We start from the raw sequence: 21,600 nt of genomic DNA, 5'->3' as shown, positions 1-21,600 counted from the left end.
ACTGCATTGGCTTGCAAAACTTTTTGTGCTCTCTCACAAAAGTAAGGCATTTTCTCGTAAAGCTTTGCATTAGCTCACAAAAGCATTGAAATATAGTGTTTTTCTCCTACTTCATATTAGCCAAAGGACTTAAAGTTACTTTTTACACTAGACAAACTACACACTTTCCCTGCCTGCCAGAAGATAACTTTCCAAATTTATTAACGATTCACAAAAAAATTAAAAGAAAAAAAAAGGATAAATTAAGCAGCTGGCCCAGTAATCAAGAGTAAGTTTTAGAGAAAGTATCAAACACTGTAGTGCATATATATTTTTTTTTCTAACATACAATATATGATTGATATTCGTGACTTTTTTTTATTGGAATTCTGAAACTTTACATTAATTATAGAACTTTATTAAAACTCCATAAGGAGACAGGTAAAAGAAAAGAAAAATCAGCTACTAGTGAAACTAAATATAATATAGGATATAAATATTCCCATTGTGTTGGTTGGGTAAAAATGTCATAATTAAAAAAGTAGCCTGCATTATGGTGTAGTTGGTAACTGCTAAAACTAACCAGTCAAACGCGACTCTTATCCGGGCGGCTGTATTAGTGTCGCGGCTCCTTTAAGGATTTGCTCCGTCATTACCGCGGTGACGTTGCGCGCATAGTTTGTGTGTGACTGTGGGATCCTGTGATGATTTCCATCGTGCGAGTCTGTTTCATTCGCTGTCATCCACTACAAATCTCACACCCAGGACTCATATTCAAGGATGGCATGTCATCACTTTACGCCTGAGTAATCTGATCGCGCGGGTTGTTCGGTGTGGATAGCGGATCCGGATCCAGCACAGGGCCGGTGATGGTCGCGCGTCAAGCCGGAGAGAGCAACAGAGGAGCGGCTGTGATTTCTGCGCTCCGTCGGTAACATCCTCCACTTCCATCACGCTATACAGCATTAACATTTAGCTCCTTATACTGTTTTATTTTTAAAATGTAAAGTTGTTGTTTAGCTATTTTGATTGAGTTTATATTCAATGATAGGGTTCAAATATATATAAATATTTACTAAAAAAATATATATATATAAGTATAGGGATTTTAGTAAACCCTTTTTTCTAATTAATATATTCCGTGAATAAAAAAGAAATAAGTAGGTTTTTAGTATTTTATGTAAAAAAATCTGTAAAATATATGTAAATTGTGTACTATTGTGTGTTTAAAAATAATAATATTATTATATGCATTAGACATAATGCAACACACACAAACATGTATATATTTCATGTTTTGTTGACACACTTTTTATTAAATAGTATTTACTAAATACATTAATTCACATATTTCCCTGAATCAATATTTTAAATAATTTTCTAATGTCCAGTATATTGTGTTGTGTTGCTTGTATAATAATTATACTTGAATTGTAGATTTTATTGTTATTATAATCATTATTGTTATTTATTAAGCAATACTGTATATGTATTATATAATATAATAATATTATGTGTTATGTATATAATATAAATAATATTATTTGAGAGAGTATATATATATATATATATATATATATATATATATATATATATATATATATATATATATATATATATAATGGAGCAGAGTGCATTTCCATACTTTTACTTTTTGGTTTAATAGTTTTGATGACTTTATTTTTACTCTAAAATGTGGAAAAATAGTGTCTAGTAGCTTTGATAGTGTTTGCAACATGATATGTATAATATTTATGTGTTTAAGCTGCTTAACAGTTATGATTAGGAACTACTTTAACATTTCACATTAATGCTATTACAGGTTCGTTTTAAAATGTCACAGTCAAATGGTGTAGTTTGAGTTTTCTGTCTGTCATGTGTTTGGAGTGTAATGAACGCGTGTCATCGTGTGTATGCCGTCTACAGCTGATACCCCGTGTGCCAACTCATCAGAGCACACAACACCCACAGCAGGTTTGAACAAACACCCTCCAGATGAGCAGCACAAGATGCCAGCAGCTGAACAACTAGGTAAAGATGTGTGTTTAACCTCACAGACGACACTGAACCAATCTGTGATGTCTGCCAAAGGCTCTGTTGATTCATTGGCTTCGTGCATTAAATTCATCACATCAGAAAAACAATAAAAACACTGTACTACTAGATCTTTTAAAATCAAATATTTTAATATTCAATAAAACAGTCTGTAAATAAATATAAAAATATTTTTTTAAATCATGCTGTGCAGTATTGTTTTGAATAACCCCATATAATAATTAATAATATGCACTATAAATGTACATTTAAAATGTTTTTTAAATATTTATTTAAAGAAAAAAACTAATTTAAAAATAGACACAAATATGTATATATTAAAATGAAATAATATATAGTTAAACATTTTTTTTAATTATTACTTTTTAAAGTACTACACCAGTGCTTTCTCAGCAGGGACACCAGTGTCCTTTAAACCTGAGGGCAGTTTTATCTCTGACCTGTTATGATCACCAGATGCATGGTCTGAGAAACACATCGTCCACATGAGCCTGAGCGGATAGACTATTCTGGGCTGCTTCTTTATGAACTGAATAAAGCAGCAGTGTGCTGTTTTTAAACAGACCTACTTTTTTTATTTTTTCTTATGAACTAGATCTGTTTAATTAGGCCATTCATTTAATACTCTGTAAGATCCGATGCCTTTAAGTCTGTGGTTTTATTTCACGGAGCAGACATGGAGCTGATGACCCCTCTGATGGAGGAAGCAGGAGGTGAAGAGGAGGAGGAGGATGTAGACATAGATGAAGATCCAGAACATCTGCCACAAGGCATCACGTGAGTCTCGCATCAGGGTTTCTTTAGTAGATATGGGTTAAAACAGCTGTTTGTTTGCAAACAGTCATTTTGTCTGTAACAGATGTGTGTGTGTATAAACAGCAAATTACATAATACACCATGTTGTAGCCTCTCTCATGTCTGACATCTCCCTGCTTTAAATAACAACATATAACGTCTGTTTTGTTTTCTCTGCTCCTCAGGTTTACTCAAACCCTGCTGCATCTCTTAAAGGGGAACATCGGCACAGGATTGCTTGGGCTTCCTCTAGCAGTGAAGAACGCTGGGATTGTGGTATGTAGCATCGCAGCTCCTTCATGAGCGATAAACCAAGTATAAATCAATTTCAGCCGCTTGCAAAATGTTACTTTCCTTCTTTTCAAAGTTTTAAGACTGACTCGTAATCCGAACACTCTTGTAGTTTGTTTGTCCGGGTTTTCAGGGTCAGACTACACCATGTACACCACCGACTGTAAAAACCTGAAATGCTTGAGAGGAGTTTTAAATGAATGTGTTGGTCCCAGCTTTATTGCTCCTGTGATTAGATCCATTTGTTTTCACCATCATGTCCTGATCGCCCGATACTGAGTGTTTAATGGGTGGAATGAGTTTAAAACGGGTCTGACTGGTTTACAGACTGAACCCGTGTAGGCTGTATTGTATGCAGACAGCTCAACTGCTGTTTGTTTGTAAGCGTGTCAGTCCACTAACTTTATTGCTGTCATAAAGGCCTTGTGCAGTATGTAAGCAAAGTTCACACTGAGAGAGACCGATAAGGGTTTATTGCTTACACTTACAGTTTTTAAAAGAGTCTAAAACACACGATTCTCCTTTTTTTTTTTTTTTCAGCTCGGCCCAGTTAGTCTGGTTCTGATGGGTGTTGTGTGTGTCCACTGCATGCACATCCTGGTCAGCTGCAGTCATCAGCTCAGTGAGCGGTAAGAACGCACCAATCACAGCCCACTGCTTCAGATGCCACAACCAATCACATTTCAGCTTCTGTTTTTTTTCTATTTAGTTGAAAAAAAAAAAATGTGAGCGCGACTGCGAGACAGTTCGTTAATGGAGAAGTGGTTTGATTTTGTAAAAAGTGGGTTTTGAAAGCAGAACTAGGACTAGGCATTACTAAGCATGGTTTGTGTGGTGAACAGTGTTGGACTAGTTGCTCAAAGAATGTAATATATTATTCATTACTAGTTACTCCTTTCAAAAGTAAGTTAATATTATTACTTTCTGGCAACAGTGATTAGTTACACTACTAGATGCAGTACTTTTTCTTCGCCCCACAGAGTATGTGATTGTGTATCTTCCTCATAAAATTCTTCTAGAATGTTACTAACAACATATTTCTGCCTCATCATTTGACCAAAATCCACATTGAATCACAATCAGATGTTATTACAAACACTCAATGGTGATTTATAGCGATATTCAAGTAGTTGTGTTGTATTAATCTCATTAATTGTCATGTGGAGCTTGAAGCTTTCATTATGTATTTGATCAAATCACAAGTTTGTAAGAATAGGGTATGGTTAGGTATATTTTTAATTATGTATTGTACCACATGCTGATCATAGGGGTGTGGGTGGGATGTAATGCAAGAGTTAAGTAAAGGCACAACTTACTCAACAGTCTCAGATCATCTTTGTTACTGACAGAATCAATATAAAGCAATATTTCTATCTGCTGAATGTAAGCTTTTCCATATTCCATGCAAGTCAGGAAAATTATGAAAATAGGAATTATTTGATTGTTGGATTTTAAATCATCGAGATTGAGGCATCAAAAGTAACTACCGTATTTTTCAGACTATAAGTCGCACCTGAGCATAAGTCGCATCAGTCCAAAAATACGTCATGATAAAGAAAAAAAACATATATAAGTCGCACTGGACTATAAATTGCATTTATTTAGAACCAAGAACCAAGAGAAAACATTACTGTCTCCAGCTGCTCCAGCAGCAACAATAGAGAGACGGTAATGTTTTCTCTTAGTTCATTTCTCTCAGTTCATGTCAAATTAATTTTGATAAATAAGCCGCACCTGACTATAAGTCGCAGGACCAGCCAAACTATGAAACAAAGTGTGACTTATAGTCCAGAAAATATGGTAGGCTGTTTTATGGATGCTAACTGTAATATTACAGTAACTAGTTGCTGCCCAACACTAGTGGAGAATCAAGTGTTATGATCAGTGATTATTTTCTTAATAAAATACTAATTTGACATTGGAACTGGGGTGCGATGGCTGATGCGCATTGAGCGTTATGTCACATCGAGCCATGATGCAAACATGAGCGAACTAGGTTTGAGTTATCTTAGTCAGTGTTATAGTTAACTAAAACTAAAATAATCAATTGAATTGAAACTAAAATGTATATGTTTATTATTGAATAATGAACAGTAAACAATGTCAATACGGAATGAAAAAATGTAAAAAAAAAAATTCATACAAAGATAACTAAAACTAAAATAAAATTGTATAAAAACCACACATATATTATATATATCAGACGAGCTGAACGAGACGCAGATTCCCCCTCTGCCAGCAGGTGGCGCTTAAAGCTTTTCCTGGGTTTCTGCTGTAAACAAAGCAGTGCTGCATTTATTAACTTTAAGATGTGATATATAGAGGAAAGATGAAAAGAAAAGAAGACAGCAGGTTTCCCTCAGACACACATTCATATAAACTCCTAACCTTAGTTGAATCACGATTTGTTTTTCATCTCAACCGATTTAAACAACTTTTCAACGGCTGGCGGTTAACTATTACACCCCTAATATATACATCACGTGTTGAGAGGGGAAAAGAGCTCGAAGGAGGCAGATAATAAACAAACAGAGTCTTTAAAAAATCCACAAGGCAGAAATGGAAAAAATTATCTCTTTACATGACAGAGACAGGACAAAGAATAAATACTAAACCAAACGATGGACTAATAAGATAATTAATGAACACCGGTGGAAACTAATGAACTAATCAATCAACAAAAGAAAACCAGGTCAGGCAAGGAGAAAAGAAACATGCACATGACAATACATAAGGTGTTAGTTTTATTTAACTGTTACAACCCTTGTTCTACTCCGACTTATAATGCTGTATGATAAAAAAAAGTGTCGGCTGAACCCCATTGACCCTAAAATATTGCCTTGAAGACCCCTTATAAATGAACATTTCAGTAATTTAACAATTTATTTGCATGATCACAGTTCTGTGATGTTGGTTAATGGTCACATGGCATGCAAGTTTTTTTTGGGGGGGTTTATACATCTTATATATACACACATATATAATTAATATAATTTTATTTATTTATATTTTAATTATTTAATTGTTAGCTCTTCGTCCACTTGTGATCCACTCATATCTCAGTCCCATTTTTCTCTTTCTCGACTAATTTCTGGTCTTTCTTCACTTTACCTGGATAATAGACAAAAATAACCCCCAAAATAGTAATTTCACACAAAGCAGTTTCTCATCTCAGTTTTTAGATAAAGCATCACACAGTGCAGGTGACTTTCAGATCGTTGTGGCCTCCTGGTGGAGTTTTTCCCCCTCTTTTCTTGGAAACTTTTCTGGAATTCTAACCAAACATTTGATCCTGTGGGTGACAAAAAAACTACAGCTCACTTCCCATGCAACAGCGCAAACACACATGCAGTGAGAGCTGAATAAAGAGGCTCCCGTGTCGCATTTGAAGGGCTGTTCCCGATGGGTAACCTGGAAAACAGATCTCATTTACTGTCTAAATAAACATCAGCGTCTCAGATTGTTTGTGAAATTATAGCCATAGTGTTTTTGCAGTCAGCTCAAGCATTTGAAGCATGCGTATTGTGTATTCTGAACACAGCGGTTTTCTAGCGAGTGGACTTTCCTGCAGTCTGAATTTCTGTCTGTGCGTTCACACTTAAAAAACGGTGCTTCGTGCATGCACTCCCTCTTCAAACACGATCAAAGCCTCTCCCTCGGGTCTGACTCCTGAAGCGCAGGATGCTGCATCACTCAGATGTGGGACGGGGTTCTGCAGCGTGTGTCAGCGTTAGCGTGAAGAGATGTCAACCTCATCTCATCATTATCACAGTGAGGATATGATTTCAGATTATCAGTTAATCAGATGAGATTTGGTTATTGCATCAGTGTTATTATAGTTAGGGAAAACCTTAGACATGCACCCCTGCTTTGTGTGAAATTAGTATTTGCGGGAGTTGTTTTTGTCGATTATCCTTGTCAGATTTAGCCTTAGGGGTCAGTTTTGTCCCCAACCACATGAAGAGAAAGTGTCATGTGTGTTGAACTTTTTTTGTCCTTCCTCTTTTATTTAAGTGTTTTGACTGCATTTTTCCCTCTGGAATTACACAAAACACAGTTTATTTTTTCCTGCAATGCTTTGTTCTTGAAGAATATTTGCCTTTGTTTTCCTCTCTCTGTCTTCTTCCTCACAGGTTGAAACGTTCCCCCCTCGGTTACAGCGACACGGTTGCAGTTGCCATGGAGATGAGTTCCTCCCAGTGCCTGAGGAAAGGTGCTCATTTTGGGAGGTGAGCTATCCCATCATGCAGTTCACTGGCATGACAGCCCCCCCCCCCTCCCGAAACATATGTGCATATGTGAAAGAGAGAAAGAGGGATGGCACGAGGGCAAATGTCTGTGCTTGACTGAATATATTCAGGACGCTGCCTGCAGGGGTGTGTTTTCACATCTGATGTCCCACACACACGCACACAGACCTCTCCCCTGAATCTTAAAAAGATCTGTCTTACCGGGAAATACTGCCTCATTTTTATCTGTGTTAGAAGATAATATCATGCACTTTAAAAAATAAAACCCTGATGATGCTACTACTACAACAAAAAATTATTAATAATAGTAATTATATTATTTAAAAAATTACATTTTAGATAGCAGAAAATTCTGTCATGATTTACTGTTTAATTAATATACTACATAATGAAAAAAAATATTATATATTATGAAAATATTATAATATTGTACTTTTAATACTAATATAAAATTAAATTAATTTAAATAAATATTGTAATAATATGTAATATAGCATATGCATTTGTTTGTGGAAAAGCCTGAAATCATATGGCTATATTTTTTTTAACACTTTTATGGTGCTTTTTCCTTTCTTTTTTTAAGTCTTTATTCATAAAAAAAGAGCATGATCTTTAAATGAAAAGTCATAGAAAGTCAATTGGGTTAAAAAAACATTGAGGTGGAGTGAAATATGACAATTTCTATTCAGTTTTATTTTTGCATTAATTATATACAATTATAATTTTATTCATCTTTTTAATTGGCTTAATTTTTATATGTTCATTAAATGTATTAAATTATGTATATTTTCTTTAGTTTCATTCAAATGTTTTATTGAATTTTACTGTTGTGGACTTTTGTCTGTCATTTTTGTTTTAAATTGTTTTTTTATTTTTGTCAGCTTATTTCCATCAGTTGCAAAGACAAACCTTCTCATTTAAATCTAATATTTACAATATTACCTTATTTCAGATTTATTTCAATAAATAAAAATGTTTTCTAATAGTTTTAGTTAATAACATTATTTCCATTTGTATTTGAACAATCCCTTTAAAAGCTACTCGCATGGCTTGAATACTTGATTCTGATTCAGTTGCTTCAGTCAAATATTTTTATATTGTTACTCTTTTCTTACTTCCTGTTTCTTCTGCGTTTTCTCAGTCACTTTATTCCTCCTCACCTTCTTTGTGGTAATTGTTCTATTTTTTCTTTTATTTATAATTTGTCTCTTATCTTCTGGAGTTATTTGTTCTCATTTTTCACCAGGGATATAGCTGTTCTTAACAGGTGTCCCTGTCTTCTTTACTACTCTAGGCATGCCTTTTCCTCAGTTTTTTGGGGCTCTGATTAGTCCACTTCCCAGAACTAAGGACACTTAAGTTAGTCTGCAAACTCTGGAGCCTAGTATTATATCTTTTCTGCTCCCCAGTTCTAGGTTTAAATGCTTTAATGCTCTGAGTGGTTTTTCTCTTTTCTTTTTTAAAAGGCTAAGTACTAAGATTACACTCTGCTAATATGTTTTCAATTTCTTTTTTGCTGGCATTGTTTAATATTGTGGCTAACGTGTGTCCTTCAGGTCTACCTCCACCTACTTCATGCAACAACCTAATCGTATCCTCATGAGGGCTCTTAATCTTCTATTGACAGCCACATACTTAATATCAGTACACCACCTTTTTGAGCTTTAACAAAGTCTTTTTTCCACTGCTTAACTTCTCCTCTTTCCCAGTTACCTCTTGTGCCTTCTCCAAGGCTTCAGCAGAGACAGCGTGGCCTGTGCAAGTGTGCACTAACCTGCTAATCGAATCTTTGCCAAGTCTTGCAGTCTTTCATAACCCTGGTTGCATAAACACTGAGGTCCTCGCCCTGTTCTGCTGCCTTACAGCCTCAGTTAAGTTTAACTCTAATAATTCAGAGTCTAAATCAACCTGTTCTTCTCCTGACTCTTTTAAGGCATTAGATGTGAGGTATCTAGGAGTTGGAGTCTTTCCCCTTGCTATTTTCAGGTTCTGGCTCTTCTAATGTCATTTGCAGTTCTTTCTTTTCTTTTTTTAAGGCCTTTTAGCATTCTGTCAATCTCCCTAACTGTGTTCCTCATATAAGAATATCCTTCCTGAAATAACGCCTGCTTACCAGACTCTGTCCAAACTTCTGCCCCAGCTATACTTGTGACTGCCGGAGATCTACTTGCTGTCCTCATTTGACCATACATTAAACTTCTTTTTTTTTATAGCACTTTTTCTCTAATTGTCAGCCTCTTTCTCTCTCTGCTGCTAGATTTCTTGTATTTTATCCCTTTAATATTAACTTCAGGCCAATCATTATTTATTTGCTGCCTGTTCTCTTTTTTCACAGTCTTACTTCTCTAATATCATCTTCTGATGACTCACTGCTGTCCAGCCTTCATACATTCAGATCATTATCCTCTGTAACTGTTTCTGTAATGGGCGACCGAGATGGGTGTGGGTCAGAAACTGTGACTGCACTATCTCTGTCATCATCTACATGTGTTGAAGTAAGGAGGAACTCGTGTGCATTTTGGAAGTCTATCATTGCCTCTTTATATATCCTAACGTTTTCCATATTAGGAGTCTCACCCCGAGACTTCTTCATGTTTTTCTCCACTCATAGTGTACGGTTTTATTTTGCCTTGGTTCTTTTTACAGACCGTGCTCATAGTTCCCTCTGCCTCTGAACTTTTGCATTGAATGGTCACTTCCTGTTTACAGTGGCTTCCTATTTCTAGGGCTCGTTGTATGACTGCTAGACCATCTTGTGACTCTTTAAAGTCTCCTTTCTGCAGTCCATCCGTGCTTGGCAACCATAAAAGTATCTGACCTGGCTCTGTTTCCTGGACTGAAGGCTCTTTTCTCCCTGTGGTCTCCCTGGTATATGGCTGTATTGAGATACTGCTGGATTTTCTCTGGGCTTTTTTACATATCATAGTAAAGCATCCAAGTTTTTCAACTCCATAGCCCCTCTAGGTCTCATGGGTAGTGACCGCATTTCTTTGGCCCTTCAGTTCTTTCTCTGGACTGGAATATATTAACACCCTCAGGATTAGTATCACCGAATCCTTTCTGGATTGGTCTATGTGGGTCTTACTGGTAGCTCTTCAATGTGGGATCTAGACTTTCAATTTAAAACTTAAGCCGGAAGCGGTGCAATGTTACTCGGTGCATGCTTTTATCTTACACCTTTAACTCTGATTATTCAGGAAGGGGAAGGATCGGAAAATCTTGCCTAAACCATAAAGCACAGGTTGAAGTCCTTCAGGAGTGATGTAGAAGACTGCCTTGTGGTTGTTCTTGTTGAGGCTCAGTTTGTAGTTGAAAGGAAAGTAGTAAAAATAAAATCTCTTATTTTGTTGGTTGCAATGCAAAGCAGTTCGTGCAAAAATAAAACAAAAGTCAGCTAAGTTAAAACTTCTATAATCAGACTCTAAGCAGCATACATAACATCATAAGTCTTTCACAACTGTTGCTTGCTCATCCTAACAAAGCAAATATTGCAAATGCAAGCATCTTTGTATTAAATGGCAATAACCTTAAAACAAGCAAATAACATAACACTGAAACAGGTAAAAAGCAATACAATTATCAGTACACAAACCAGTATAAAAGCTGCTGTTAATACAGCTGATTTCCTACACTATGCTAGTTTCATGTCTCTCACGTCACACAATCTCTGTCTTCTCATATAATCCTGTGATGTGTTCTCATGTCAATATCTTTTACAGGCACTTGGTAAATTTCTTCCTGGTTTTGACCCAGCTGGGCTTCTGTAGTGTTTATTTTGTGTTCCTGGCTGAGAACATTAAACAGGTATGTGTGACTAGAGCTCCAGAAATATTACATTTCTCCATAGATAAACTGATTTTTATTATGTGACGGCATCAGAGCTAATGAAAACTAATGGAAATACACTTTTATCAGAATAAAACCCAGCAGCTGCCAGTCAGATTTCTTTTTCTGAATGTAAAAGGTAATTGATGCACAGTGTGTGTTTGTTAGGTGATGGAGGGAGCTCATCTGAACAGCTCGGTGGAGACGGTGCTGATACACTCCAACATCTCACAGGGAGAGACTCCTTCGGTCTCTGCAGCTGCGGGGCTGGACCTGCGGCTCTACATGGTCTTCCTCCTCCCCTTCATCATCGTTCTGACCTTCATCAGAGACCTGAGGAACATGGCCGCACTCTCAGCCATCGCCAACCTCTGTATGGCTGTCAGCATCATCCTCATCTTCACATATATACTCAACGTGAGTATGTGTGCCAGCTGCACAGATTGAGGAAAAACTGAACATTTACATAAAAAAAAAAAAAAAAAAAAACTAAATTAAATTTGTGATTTAAAATGCATTCTTTTAAAGCTCCGGGTTTGCTGTGATTGAATTAAATAGCAATATGACTATAAATTAATAGTAATAATTATTATTACTACTACTACTATTACTATCACAAAGTTGTTTTTACTAAGTTGTTAACAAAACTATTAAAATGGTAATATTTGTATTGTAATATTTTAATGTGAAATCAAGTAATTAATAAAACAATTATATAATAATTATTTATTTAGTAAGCAAAACTATTAAAATAAGAAATATTACTAATGTAATATTTAACTCTAAAATTATAATATTGTAATTGGGATATATTATTGTAAAATCAATCAATTATTTAAGAAATGTAATAATGATAATAATAATAATTATTATTAACAAAACTATTAACATAAAAATACTATTGAAATATTTGATTTTTTTTAATAATCAAGTATTTAACAAACATGATATAATAATAATAATAATAATAATAATAATAATTATTATTATTATTATTAGTAAATAAATCTAAGAAATATTACTAATGGAATATCACTACAAAAAAAAGTATTTAAGAAAAATAACAATCATTATTTAACTTTTCAGTACAACTGTAAAACACATTACTAATATGACCGTTAATTATGGCTGTATAATTTCTTCATTTTCAAATGTTAAACCATCAAGCTTTTATTTCAGCATAAAACTCATGGATCCCTGCATTGAGCTTCAGTTACTGTAATGAGAAGCGATTTTATAACAGCTTGTCATTACAAATTGGGACTCAAACTCAAAACTCAAACTGATGCAGAGAGGAGTTTGTATTGAGGAGCATTTACTGTGAACAGAGTCGCTCTCAAATGCAGGAAACAAGAACACAGTGGCATGCTTCACTCGTGTATTACACATTTGTCTAAATGCATCACAGCGTTTGTGATTTGATAACTGCACTAAGCCATATCAGAGTTTTTTAAAATAGGTTTTATTCTGATTAATCGTGCAGACCTTGCATGTTTAGTCTCATATATCCACTTTTGTAGTCAGGAAACCTCATTGTTTAGCCTAGGAAGTCCACTGATGCAAGCCTATGCATGCAAACGCTCACAAAGTGTATGAAGCTACCAAATCATATTGGAGGCTTTTTTGTATGCAGCAGATATTCAGGGCTGTGGGCGGCTGACTCTACATCTGTACATGTACTGTGCCTGTTCGTGTGTGTGTGTGTGTTCATCTGCTGTGTCACAAAGAAAGACTGCAGTTCTAATCCTGATGTGTAACTATATCATGTCTTTTACCCTCTCTGACTGTCTGTAGGATGTGAGTGATCCCAGACGTCTGCCGTACATCTCCTCGTGGAGGAAGTTTTCCTTCTTCTTTGGAACAGCCATATTTGCCTTTGAGGGAATTGGAGTGGTGAGATGACGATTGAGGTTTAATTTTTTTATTTTGATTCTTCAACTATACATGGTGTTCAATTAATCTTTTTTTTTTTTTAAACATTGTTCCTTTTGGCATTTTTTTTATATGTAATAATAATTAAATTTATACTGTATTTACTGACTTTAATTGTGTGCCTCTTGCTTCTTTCTATGGTCTTATAAATTATTAAAATAAAATAAATTATTTATTTATTTTAAATGCTGAGCTAGTTGCAATGCAATGCAATTTTTTTTCTGCAAAGAGTACTTCTTAAAAAAATAAAAAAAACGTAATATGAATTTTATATAACTATATTACTATAAATTTTGTTATATTACCCTGCCATTAAATTACAAATCAAGTGAACAATGCTTCAAGGAGTGATAATAAATTTGACATCTCTCATAATAATTTTTTCTTTTCTTTCTTTGCAATACAATGGAAAGACAAGTCATGAAAAGAAAATGGAGTTTTTTTCATTCACCATTAGTGTAACTGGTGAATTTCTTTTTTGTAAAGGTCTTGAAAATGGTGTCAGAATATAATAAACTCGCAGATTTCCTGATTCATGCATTCCCTTGGGATTGAACCCATGACCTTACCGTTGCTAGCTCCATCCTTTGCTATGAATTTGATCAAAGGAAGGCGTCTTAGAAGGCAGCATCATCTTTCACACCACTTTTGGACCAGGCTTTGTGCATGAGAAGCCTGGAGCAGAGCTTCACCACACACGATCAGTCTCTCTCTCGCTTCGTTTGTGTAGGTTCTTCCACTGGAGAATCAAATGAGGGAACCGAAGCGATTCCCTCAAGCCCTCAACATTGGCATGGGCTTCATCATCATCCTCTACGTGAGCCTGGCGACGCTGGGATACCTCCGCTTCAGAGACGACATCAAAGGAAGCATCACCCTTAACCTTCCACATGACTCCTGGTGAATATGATGCAAAGACACTTCAAAAGTCCATCAGAAATCTCTCTCTACGTTCAAAAGAACAGCTTTTATTTGAAATAGAAATCTTTTGTGACATAATACAATTAATGCATGCCTGATGAATGATGCTTATTACATACTGACCCCAAACTTTGAAACAGTATTGTGTGTGTGTGTATATATTAGTATAAATAAAAATAAATCAAATATAATAGTAATATTATAGTATAAATAAAAAATAAATTAAATAAATTCAGTCTGGCCAGCATCGTGTTCCCAACCCAGTCTCTCCTTTTGTTTTTCTCGACTACCTCCAAGTAAAAAGCGTCAAAAGCTGAAAGATAAGTCTCATCCATCACATCTGAGTGTTAAATCAGTTCAATTTAGTTATCGCAGCTCTCTGCTATAGTGGAGTTAAATTCAGAGAGCTGATATAAAACTCCTCGCTGGAGTCTCTGTCAGAAACATCTCCACTGATTGATCGCAGCAGATCTCCGAGTGCCTTAAGATCAAATTACAAAGAATCAAAACCAGCTGCTTTCAAGTGGAGCTCTTACTATATCCTGCCATTTTTAACTTACTTTGCTCGAGACTTTTATTAGCAGTTAACGTATTTCTAGATCCCATTAGCATCCGTTCAGCTGAGGACAATCTGCCACCAGATCCGATCTCTGATTCAGCTTCTGGTTTGTTGTCATATCCAGCAGTGACGGCCGTGTTCTGCAGTGTGACGCTGTTAAACAGCTCCAACATTTCAATTGCTTAGTTTAAAGTCAGTTTTTTAAATACCTTTATTATTTAGGATGCATTAAATTGATCAAAAGTAACAGTAAAGACATTATGATGTTACAAATTATTTCCAATAAATGTTCTTTTGAACTTTTATTCGTCAAAGAACCTTCAAGAAAAAAAATGCATCACGTTTTCACAAAAATGTAAAGCAGCACAACTGTTTTCAACACAGCAACTCAGCATATTATTCTGATTTCTGAAGATCATGTGACACTTGAGACTGGAGGAATGATGCTGAAAATACAGCTTTGATCACAGTAATAAATTACAGTTTACAATATATTTAAATGGAAAACCTTGATTTTAATTTTCAATAATATTTCAAAATATTGCTGTTTTTACTATATTATTACTACAATAAATGCAGCCTTAGTGAGCATGAAAGACTTCTTTTGAAACATTAAAACTGACTTTAAACTTTTAAAGATTAGTGTAATTCTTTTATAGTTTGCTACCATTACGTTGTTAAATTGGTGGAAGTATTCAGATATTTAATTAATAAATGTTTTTGAAAAACCATTTCATTAAAAACATAATTAAAACAATTCAGTCAGTTCTAGTATTTTTAAAAAGTAACTAAACTGGTGTGTGTGTGTGTGTTGCAGGTCTAATCAGCTGGTGAAGGTCTTGTACTCGTTCGGTGTGTTTGTGAGTTATGCGGTGCAGTTTTTCGTGCCGGCAGAGATTCTGGTTCCACCCGTGTGTGAGCGCATCCGGAAGAGCTGGAGACGAGCGGCTGATCTCAGCTTACGAGCGCTGCTCGTCTGCCTCACCTGTGAGTGAACACACACACACACACACACACACACACACGCTCTCATCCAAAACACTGTGAGCTGCCTCTATAATCAGCATCATAGCCATGTATTTTATGATAAAAGCAATCCCAGAATGCATTGTGTCGAGCTCAGTGAAAACAAAAAATCGAATCGGAAGAAGAAAACAGCTGTAAGACAAGTATACTTGTATACCATTCAATACAAATCATTTAAAATAGTGTTGCACTGTTCATCTTGTTTTATGCTCCCGCTCCATCATCCTCTTTATTTCCATTCTGTTTTCTCTGCACTTCTTCCACCCACCTATCCGTTCGTTCTCTTCCTTGCTTCCCTATTCCTGTCTTCTTCACCCTAATCCTCCCTCCTCCCTAGTATCCATTGGTGATGAGAGGAGAGATAGTGGAGGTTTGTTTCCCTCCCAAAATGATGGATGGTTGCTGTGAACCATTGTAAAGCTGAAGGCTTTTGGATTAGTTTGATATATGTTTTTTATCTTTGGAAAAATTGAGTCTGCCACTGAACCGTGAACCATCTGGAGACCTAAAATATGAAAATAAATATTTGTTTAACACCGTCAGTCATGCAGGTACGAGAGAAAGAGCGTTTGCAATGAAAAAAGAGAGGAAGAGAGAATGTTGCAGGAATTGAGTGAATGAAAAAGTGAGTGATGGTGTGTGCTTTTGTATGGAAGCAGAGAAAAATAGAGCGAGACCGTGTGAAATGCAAGCTGTAAAACAGGATCTCTGCCGATCAGTGTGCTATGAATATTATTTATGTACTATTATAATATTTTTTATAATAATTTATATATAAAAAAATTATGTGTATAGTTTTTCATTTTCCTTTTCTTTCATATTTATCTAATCTATCCATCCATCAAGTTATCATTCTAGTTATCTATTGTTCTATCTGATGCTCTGTTTATCATTCCTTCCATCATCCATGGTTCATTCTATCCATCTATTCATCCAGTGTCCATTCCTTCATCCTTCCATCATTCATTCTATCCATCCATTTTTCAGTCTGTCTGTCTATCCATCATTTATTCATTCATTCATATATTCATTCATTGCTAATTCATCTTTCCATTCATCCAATATTTATTGTCATCTATCCATCATTCATTCAATGTTCACTTATTCATTCCATCCATCCATCCATTGTTCATTCTTTCCCTCTATTCATTAAACGTCCATTCCTTCACCCTGTCTATTCATCATTCATTGTTAATTCATCTTTCCATCCATCCATTGTTCATTCATCCAATCCTTGTTTATTCCTCCATCTATCCATTCATCCATTGTTCATCCATTCATCCATTGTTCATTCATCCATTCCTTGTTCATTCCATCCATCTATCGGTCTAGCAATCTGTCTAGTTTTTCCATCATTTTTTTATTGTTCTAGCTAACAATCCATTGTTCTACCTACTGTTGTAGACATCATATCAGCTATTAATCTATTATTATAGTTATTGTTCTAGCTGTTATTAATAGTAACTATCATTCTACCTCTTGTTCTAACCTCCTATCAATTGTTCCAGGTATAGATTTTGCTATCCATCCTTCCATCTGTTTTTTAGCGACCAATCTTTCTTGCCATCTACCATTCCAGCGACTGATATTGTAGATATCTCTTATTCTATGTAGATACAATCTTTCCTCCCTCCCCAGTGGCCCTGCTCACTGTTCATTTGTCGGTCTTTTGTTCTATTCATCTCTCTGGTCTCCTTGGACATATCACTTTCTCCGCTTATAAGATTTTTTATTGCATCCATGACTTTCTTTTTCTCTTTTGTCCCGACTCATCGGTCACTCGATGCTCCGTCTCTCTCTACAAAGTTTCAAGTTGCAACATGCCGACATGAAACATGTAGAGCTTGGTGGGATTAGAATAATATTCACATTAATTCATTGCTAAACTGCATTTAACGTTTACAGAACAATGCATATCAGAGTAAAACGATAGTTGGTGTGAAATGATTTTAAGTGGAACTTGATTTTATCCAATGGAGTTTGGCCAAGATATTACTGGTTTATATTATTGTCTCTGCCCACACAGCAGGAAAGTCATTACATTTTGATGAAAGATTATGAAAAACATTCACAATAAAATGCGCCGTTGAGCTGTGTACAATAAGAACAGGGACATTTATTAGGATGGGAAATAACAGGGTTCCCAAATTCTGAAAACACGGTATTAATTTAAATTAGAAATTGAGGCAAATATATGGAAAAGTCATGAGAATAAATGCAATTTTGAAATCCTTTACGCTCCATGAGCAAATTGCTCTTTTTCAAGGCAGTCTACAAAAGTCTATCCAGCAGTCACAAACACCTGGAAAAATAAACGGAAAAAGTAATGACTCCAATAATTTGATATAATAAAAAAAATAAATCAATATATTACTTTAATATAAAATAATTTTAAAATTAAAGATACATTTAAAATATTAAAATATATATCATTGTTAGACATGATTTCATGATCTCTAATAATTAATAATAAAAATATATATTTCATATTTCAATAAAAATAAAAATGTATTTAAACTACTAAAATAAAAATGTAAAATAAATTGTATTGGTCTTGAAATATGAAATTATTTAGAATTTATCTTTAATATCACATGGAACTGCATGGTGTAGGTCTGCTGGGTGTTTTATGCTGCATGTAGCTCTGAGGAAGATCTAGAAAGGGCCTGTGAAATGAAATGCTGTTGAACAGGGTAATGAGGTCTGAAGGTTACGGGTCTGTGGCCTCTGCTGGTAGATAAACAGATGAAGTTCTCCTTCTGTCACTCGTTCATGTTGTCTTTTATCTCTCTCTGTGTTCTTGCTGCCTGATGTGCCTCCTCCCTCTTTCCCTGGCCCGAGGCCGTCACCCCTCTGAGCGCTGTGATAGATTAGTGGGCACGTTGTGTGTATGGATATACCTGTGTGTGTTGGTGCAGTGTATGTTTTTTATGGTGTGTGTGAGAGCTGGGGCAGAGTTGAGGGACTCATTCAGTGTCTGCTCATTTATCTCAGTCTCCCTGAGGCTCTGTGAATTATTACCTGCCTGCCCTGTGGAGACAGGCCCATCATGGAGCTCTTCGCTGAGGCCTGTCACAGAGCTCCGTGATAGGGCTTATCACGCACCTGCATGGAAGACATTCTCTAAGAAGCCTCTGGCTTTGAGGTGTTTGTGTTGGAAGTTCAGTGGTTAAGGCTCACTGGTAACCCAAAGGTTGCTTGGATCATTGTTCTTTTATTATCATTACATATTAACATAGTTTTAATAAGTGTTTTGAATATTATAATTGACTCTAATGATGATATAGAATTTGTGGATACAGAGTGTAAAATTATTAATTAAAATATATATATATATTAGGGTTAATATAAAAAAAAATACAAAATATATTTAATTTTGAAATCTGAAATTATATTTATCTTTAAACTCGATAATGCTGACTTGGATTGTCTCTAAAACAAGTATATTAAATAGCAAAAGAAGTTTGCTTCATCAGTACCCATAAAACATTTCATTTCTTAATTAGTATTCATATTTGGTTGTTTGCAAGCTTGTTTGTTTTTCTTTTTGAATGCGGGTCCATTTGTTGGTGTCGGTTTATCTCTCATATCATGTGCTGAACTGTCAAACGTTTTTCCTGAGGGTGGCAGTAGCACACAGAGAGGAGAAACTGAAGCGCTCATGCGTGGTTGTGAGAGAGTGTTCAGAATAACAGAGCGAGGATCCAGTGTGTGTTACATGTTACTGGATTCTGAGAGAAGGAGAGAGCGACAGAGAGATGTAGCTTAGAGAGCAGGTGTGACACTTCCCACTCGAGTCTCATGAATTAAACATATGTGGACATCCTGAGTGTGCGTGTGTGTGTGTGTGTGTGTGCGTGTGTGCTTTTTGTTAAAGGCTGCGAGGAGCATTTACAGTCATTCCACTAAAAGCTGTATATGTGCGCAGGTATAAATTGTTGTGCCTTTTTTATTCAGGGAAAAGAGAAGGGGTTTTGTCTTTTCAACATCAGCAGAAAAGATTAATATTGATTTTTTATTTAATCCTTCAGCCAGATCCTCTGCACACATCCAGTCTCACACCAGTCAGGATGGCAGAGAGTTAAACACACACACACACACACACACGCACGCACGCACACACACACACTGCAGTTCAGCTTTGTAGCTTTTTACACAAACTGCTCATAAATAACACTGGTCTCCATCTGCATCTGTTTTTCTTTATTATAATTAGTGATGACCATAAGTATGATGTTTTGATATGTAACATGCTCTGTAGTGCAAACGAGCAAAACAGACCTAAAAGTCTGGCCCTAGCAACCACTCAACACATTATCAACGACACTGTAACACTGTGTCAACACATCCTAGCAACCACATTCTGTACCAACACCCTAGCAACCACCCACAACATGAGAAAATGCATTGTGATGATTACAAATGTTTTACTATTATTAAATGCCATTACAGTAATTAGTAATGTATATTATATATAAAAAAAAATTTCTAGTTTTCAATTAGATTAAGTAATTCTGTTGTGCTTTCTTATTTTTTATTTATTTTTTTATTTAGCTTTAATTTATTTAGATTCATTTTTAGTTTTAGTAATTTTAGAACTTCAGCTCATTTCAGTAAGTTTTCAGGGCAACAAGGCTAATTTATTTCAGTTTTATTTCAATTATCAACAAAAAAAGTTTTTACTATTTTAGTTGTTGACAGTAACACAACTGCAGAACACACTTACAGAAACATGGCAATTCCAGCAGATTCTCCCTAGCAACACCACTGAGTTTCACATGATCAAACACCACTCATGTTTTCTTAAATCTCATTACTCTCTCTCTCTCTCTCTCTCTCTCTCTCTCTCTCTCAGGTATGACAGCAGTCTTGATTCCGCGGTTAGATCTGGTGATCTCATTGGTCGGTGCGGTGAGCAGCTCGGCGCTGGCACTCGTCTTTCCTCCGCTGGTGGAGCTGGTGGCGTATCCCAGCCAGCCTCCTCCTCCTCTCCTGCTCCTCAAAGACCTCTCCATCGCCTTCCTCGGCTTCATCGGCTTCCTGACCGGGACCTACGTGACGCTGGAGGAGATCATTTATCCCGACGACCAAGGACCATCTCCGTGACACACACACTACCTCACCAGCCCTGAAGGCCACGCCCACAAACAAAGGACCAATCAAGGCACAGTTCTTAAGGGCACAGTGTCATTTTAAATACTGTACCTCTTCTTCCTGTGAGTGACTGTGGCTCTGGGGTGGAGAGCTTGTCTTTTAGGGTTTGAGGTTTCAGTCATTTTTCATTCCACAGGCAGATGCCCGAGGTGTGCGTCTCTAGCGTGGATGCATAGCGAGTGAGTGATGGTGTGCATGGGAAATATTTCCTCCAAACAGGCTTATTGACTTGCCGTGACTCCACCCTGTTGTAGATGGAATGAGTTTTACTCCATCAGGTCAGTGGACCATATAACATGACGGGCCGTCAGCTTTTAACACTAAGAGAGAGCGCCGGAAGAAATATTCCACTCTGTAAAGAATGCACATTCCTGCTGACTAGAGATATTATTAATAAACCAAGCGTTTCTCCTGAGGCTTGCGGTATTTAATTTATTTATTTAGTTCTTTTTTTGACTTCTGCAGTATTCAGGGGGATTAATGAGTATTTATTAAATGACAAACATTGGAACGTTAAATGTATTTCAGGCTTTTAACTCTTGATTTTAGAAAACGAGCAGAATGATTCAGGATCTAGAACATGCGGTTTCCACCGTATCTGTAATTTGTCATCATTTAAAACGGTTTTTGACATCCCTCGGTTTGTAAAGACAAAGAAAAGTCAAGTTTGAATCGATGAATGTACAAAAAAAGGCATTCAAGAAGCTTTATAGTTATAGCTCTTAGGTATGACAGTGTGTTTCTGAATAATCCTTTTAATAAATTTAGCAGATAAATTAAATAAATGTATGTATTTGGATTGTATCAATTTTA

At 35.9% G+C, this 21,600-nt stretch overlaps 1 protein-coding gene across 1 annotated transcript; it reads left to right on the top strand.

Annotated features, from left to right (window-relative positions):
- The first annotated feature begins 605 nt into the window (after positions 1-605).
- Positions 606-21,202, top strand: LOC128029465 (proton-coupled amino acid transporter 4). Its single transcript, XM_052617263.1, has 12 exons — positions 606-910; positions 1,906-2,010; positions 2,709-2,811; positions 3,015-3,105; positions 3,661-3,749; positions 7,254-7,349; positions 11,090-11,174; positions 11,364-11,612; positions 12,990-13,088; positions 13,858-14,027; positions 15,425-15,594; positions 20,489-21,202. The coding sequence occupies exons 2-12, from the start codon at positions 1,989-1,991 to the stop codon at positions 20,737-20,739; spliced, it is 1,425 nt and encodes a 474-aa protein (XP_052473223.1). The 5' UTR covers positions 606-910; positions 1,906-1,988; the 3' UTR covers positions 20,740-21,202.
- The last annotated feature ends 398 nt before the right edge of the window (positions 21,203-21,600 follow it).

This window comes from Carassius gibelio, chromosome A15, assembly GCF_023724105.1.
Source record: "Carassius gibelio isolate Cgi1373 ecotype wild population from Czech Republic chromosome A15, carGib1.2-hapl.c, whole genome shotgun sequence".
In the NCBI taxonomy this organism is placed as follows: Eukaryota; Metazoa; Chordata; class Actinopteri; order Cypriniformes; family Cyprinidae; genus Carassius; species Carassius gibelio.
The sequence above is the reverse complement of the archived record's forward strand: the minus strand, read 5'-3'. Positions and strand labels throughout refer to the sequence as shown.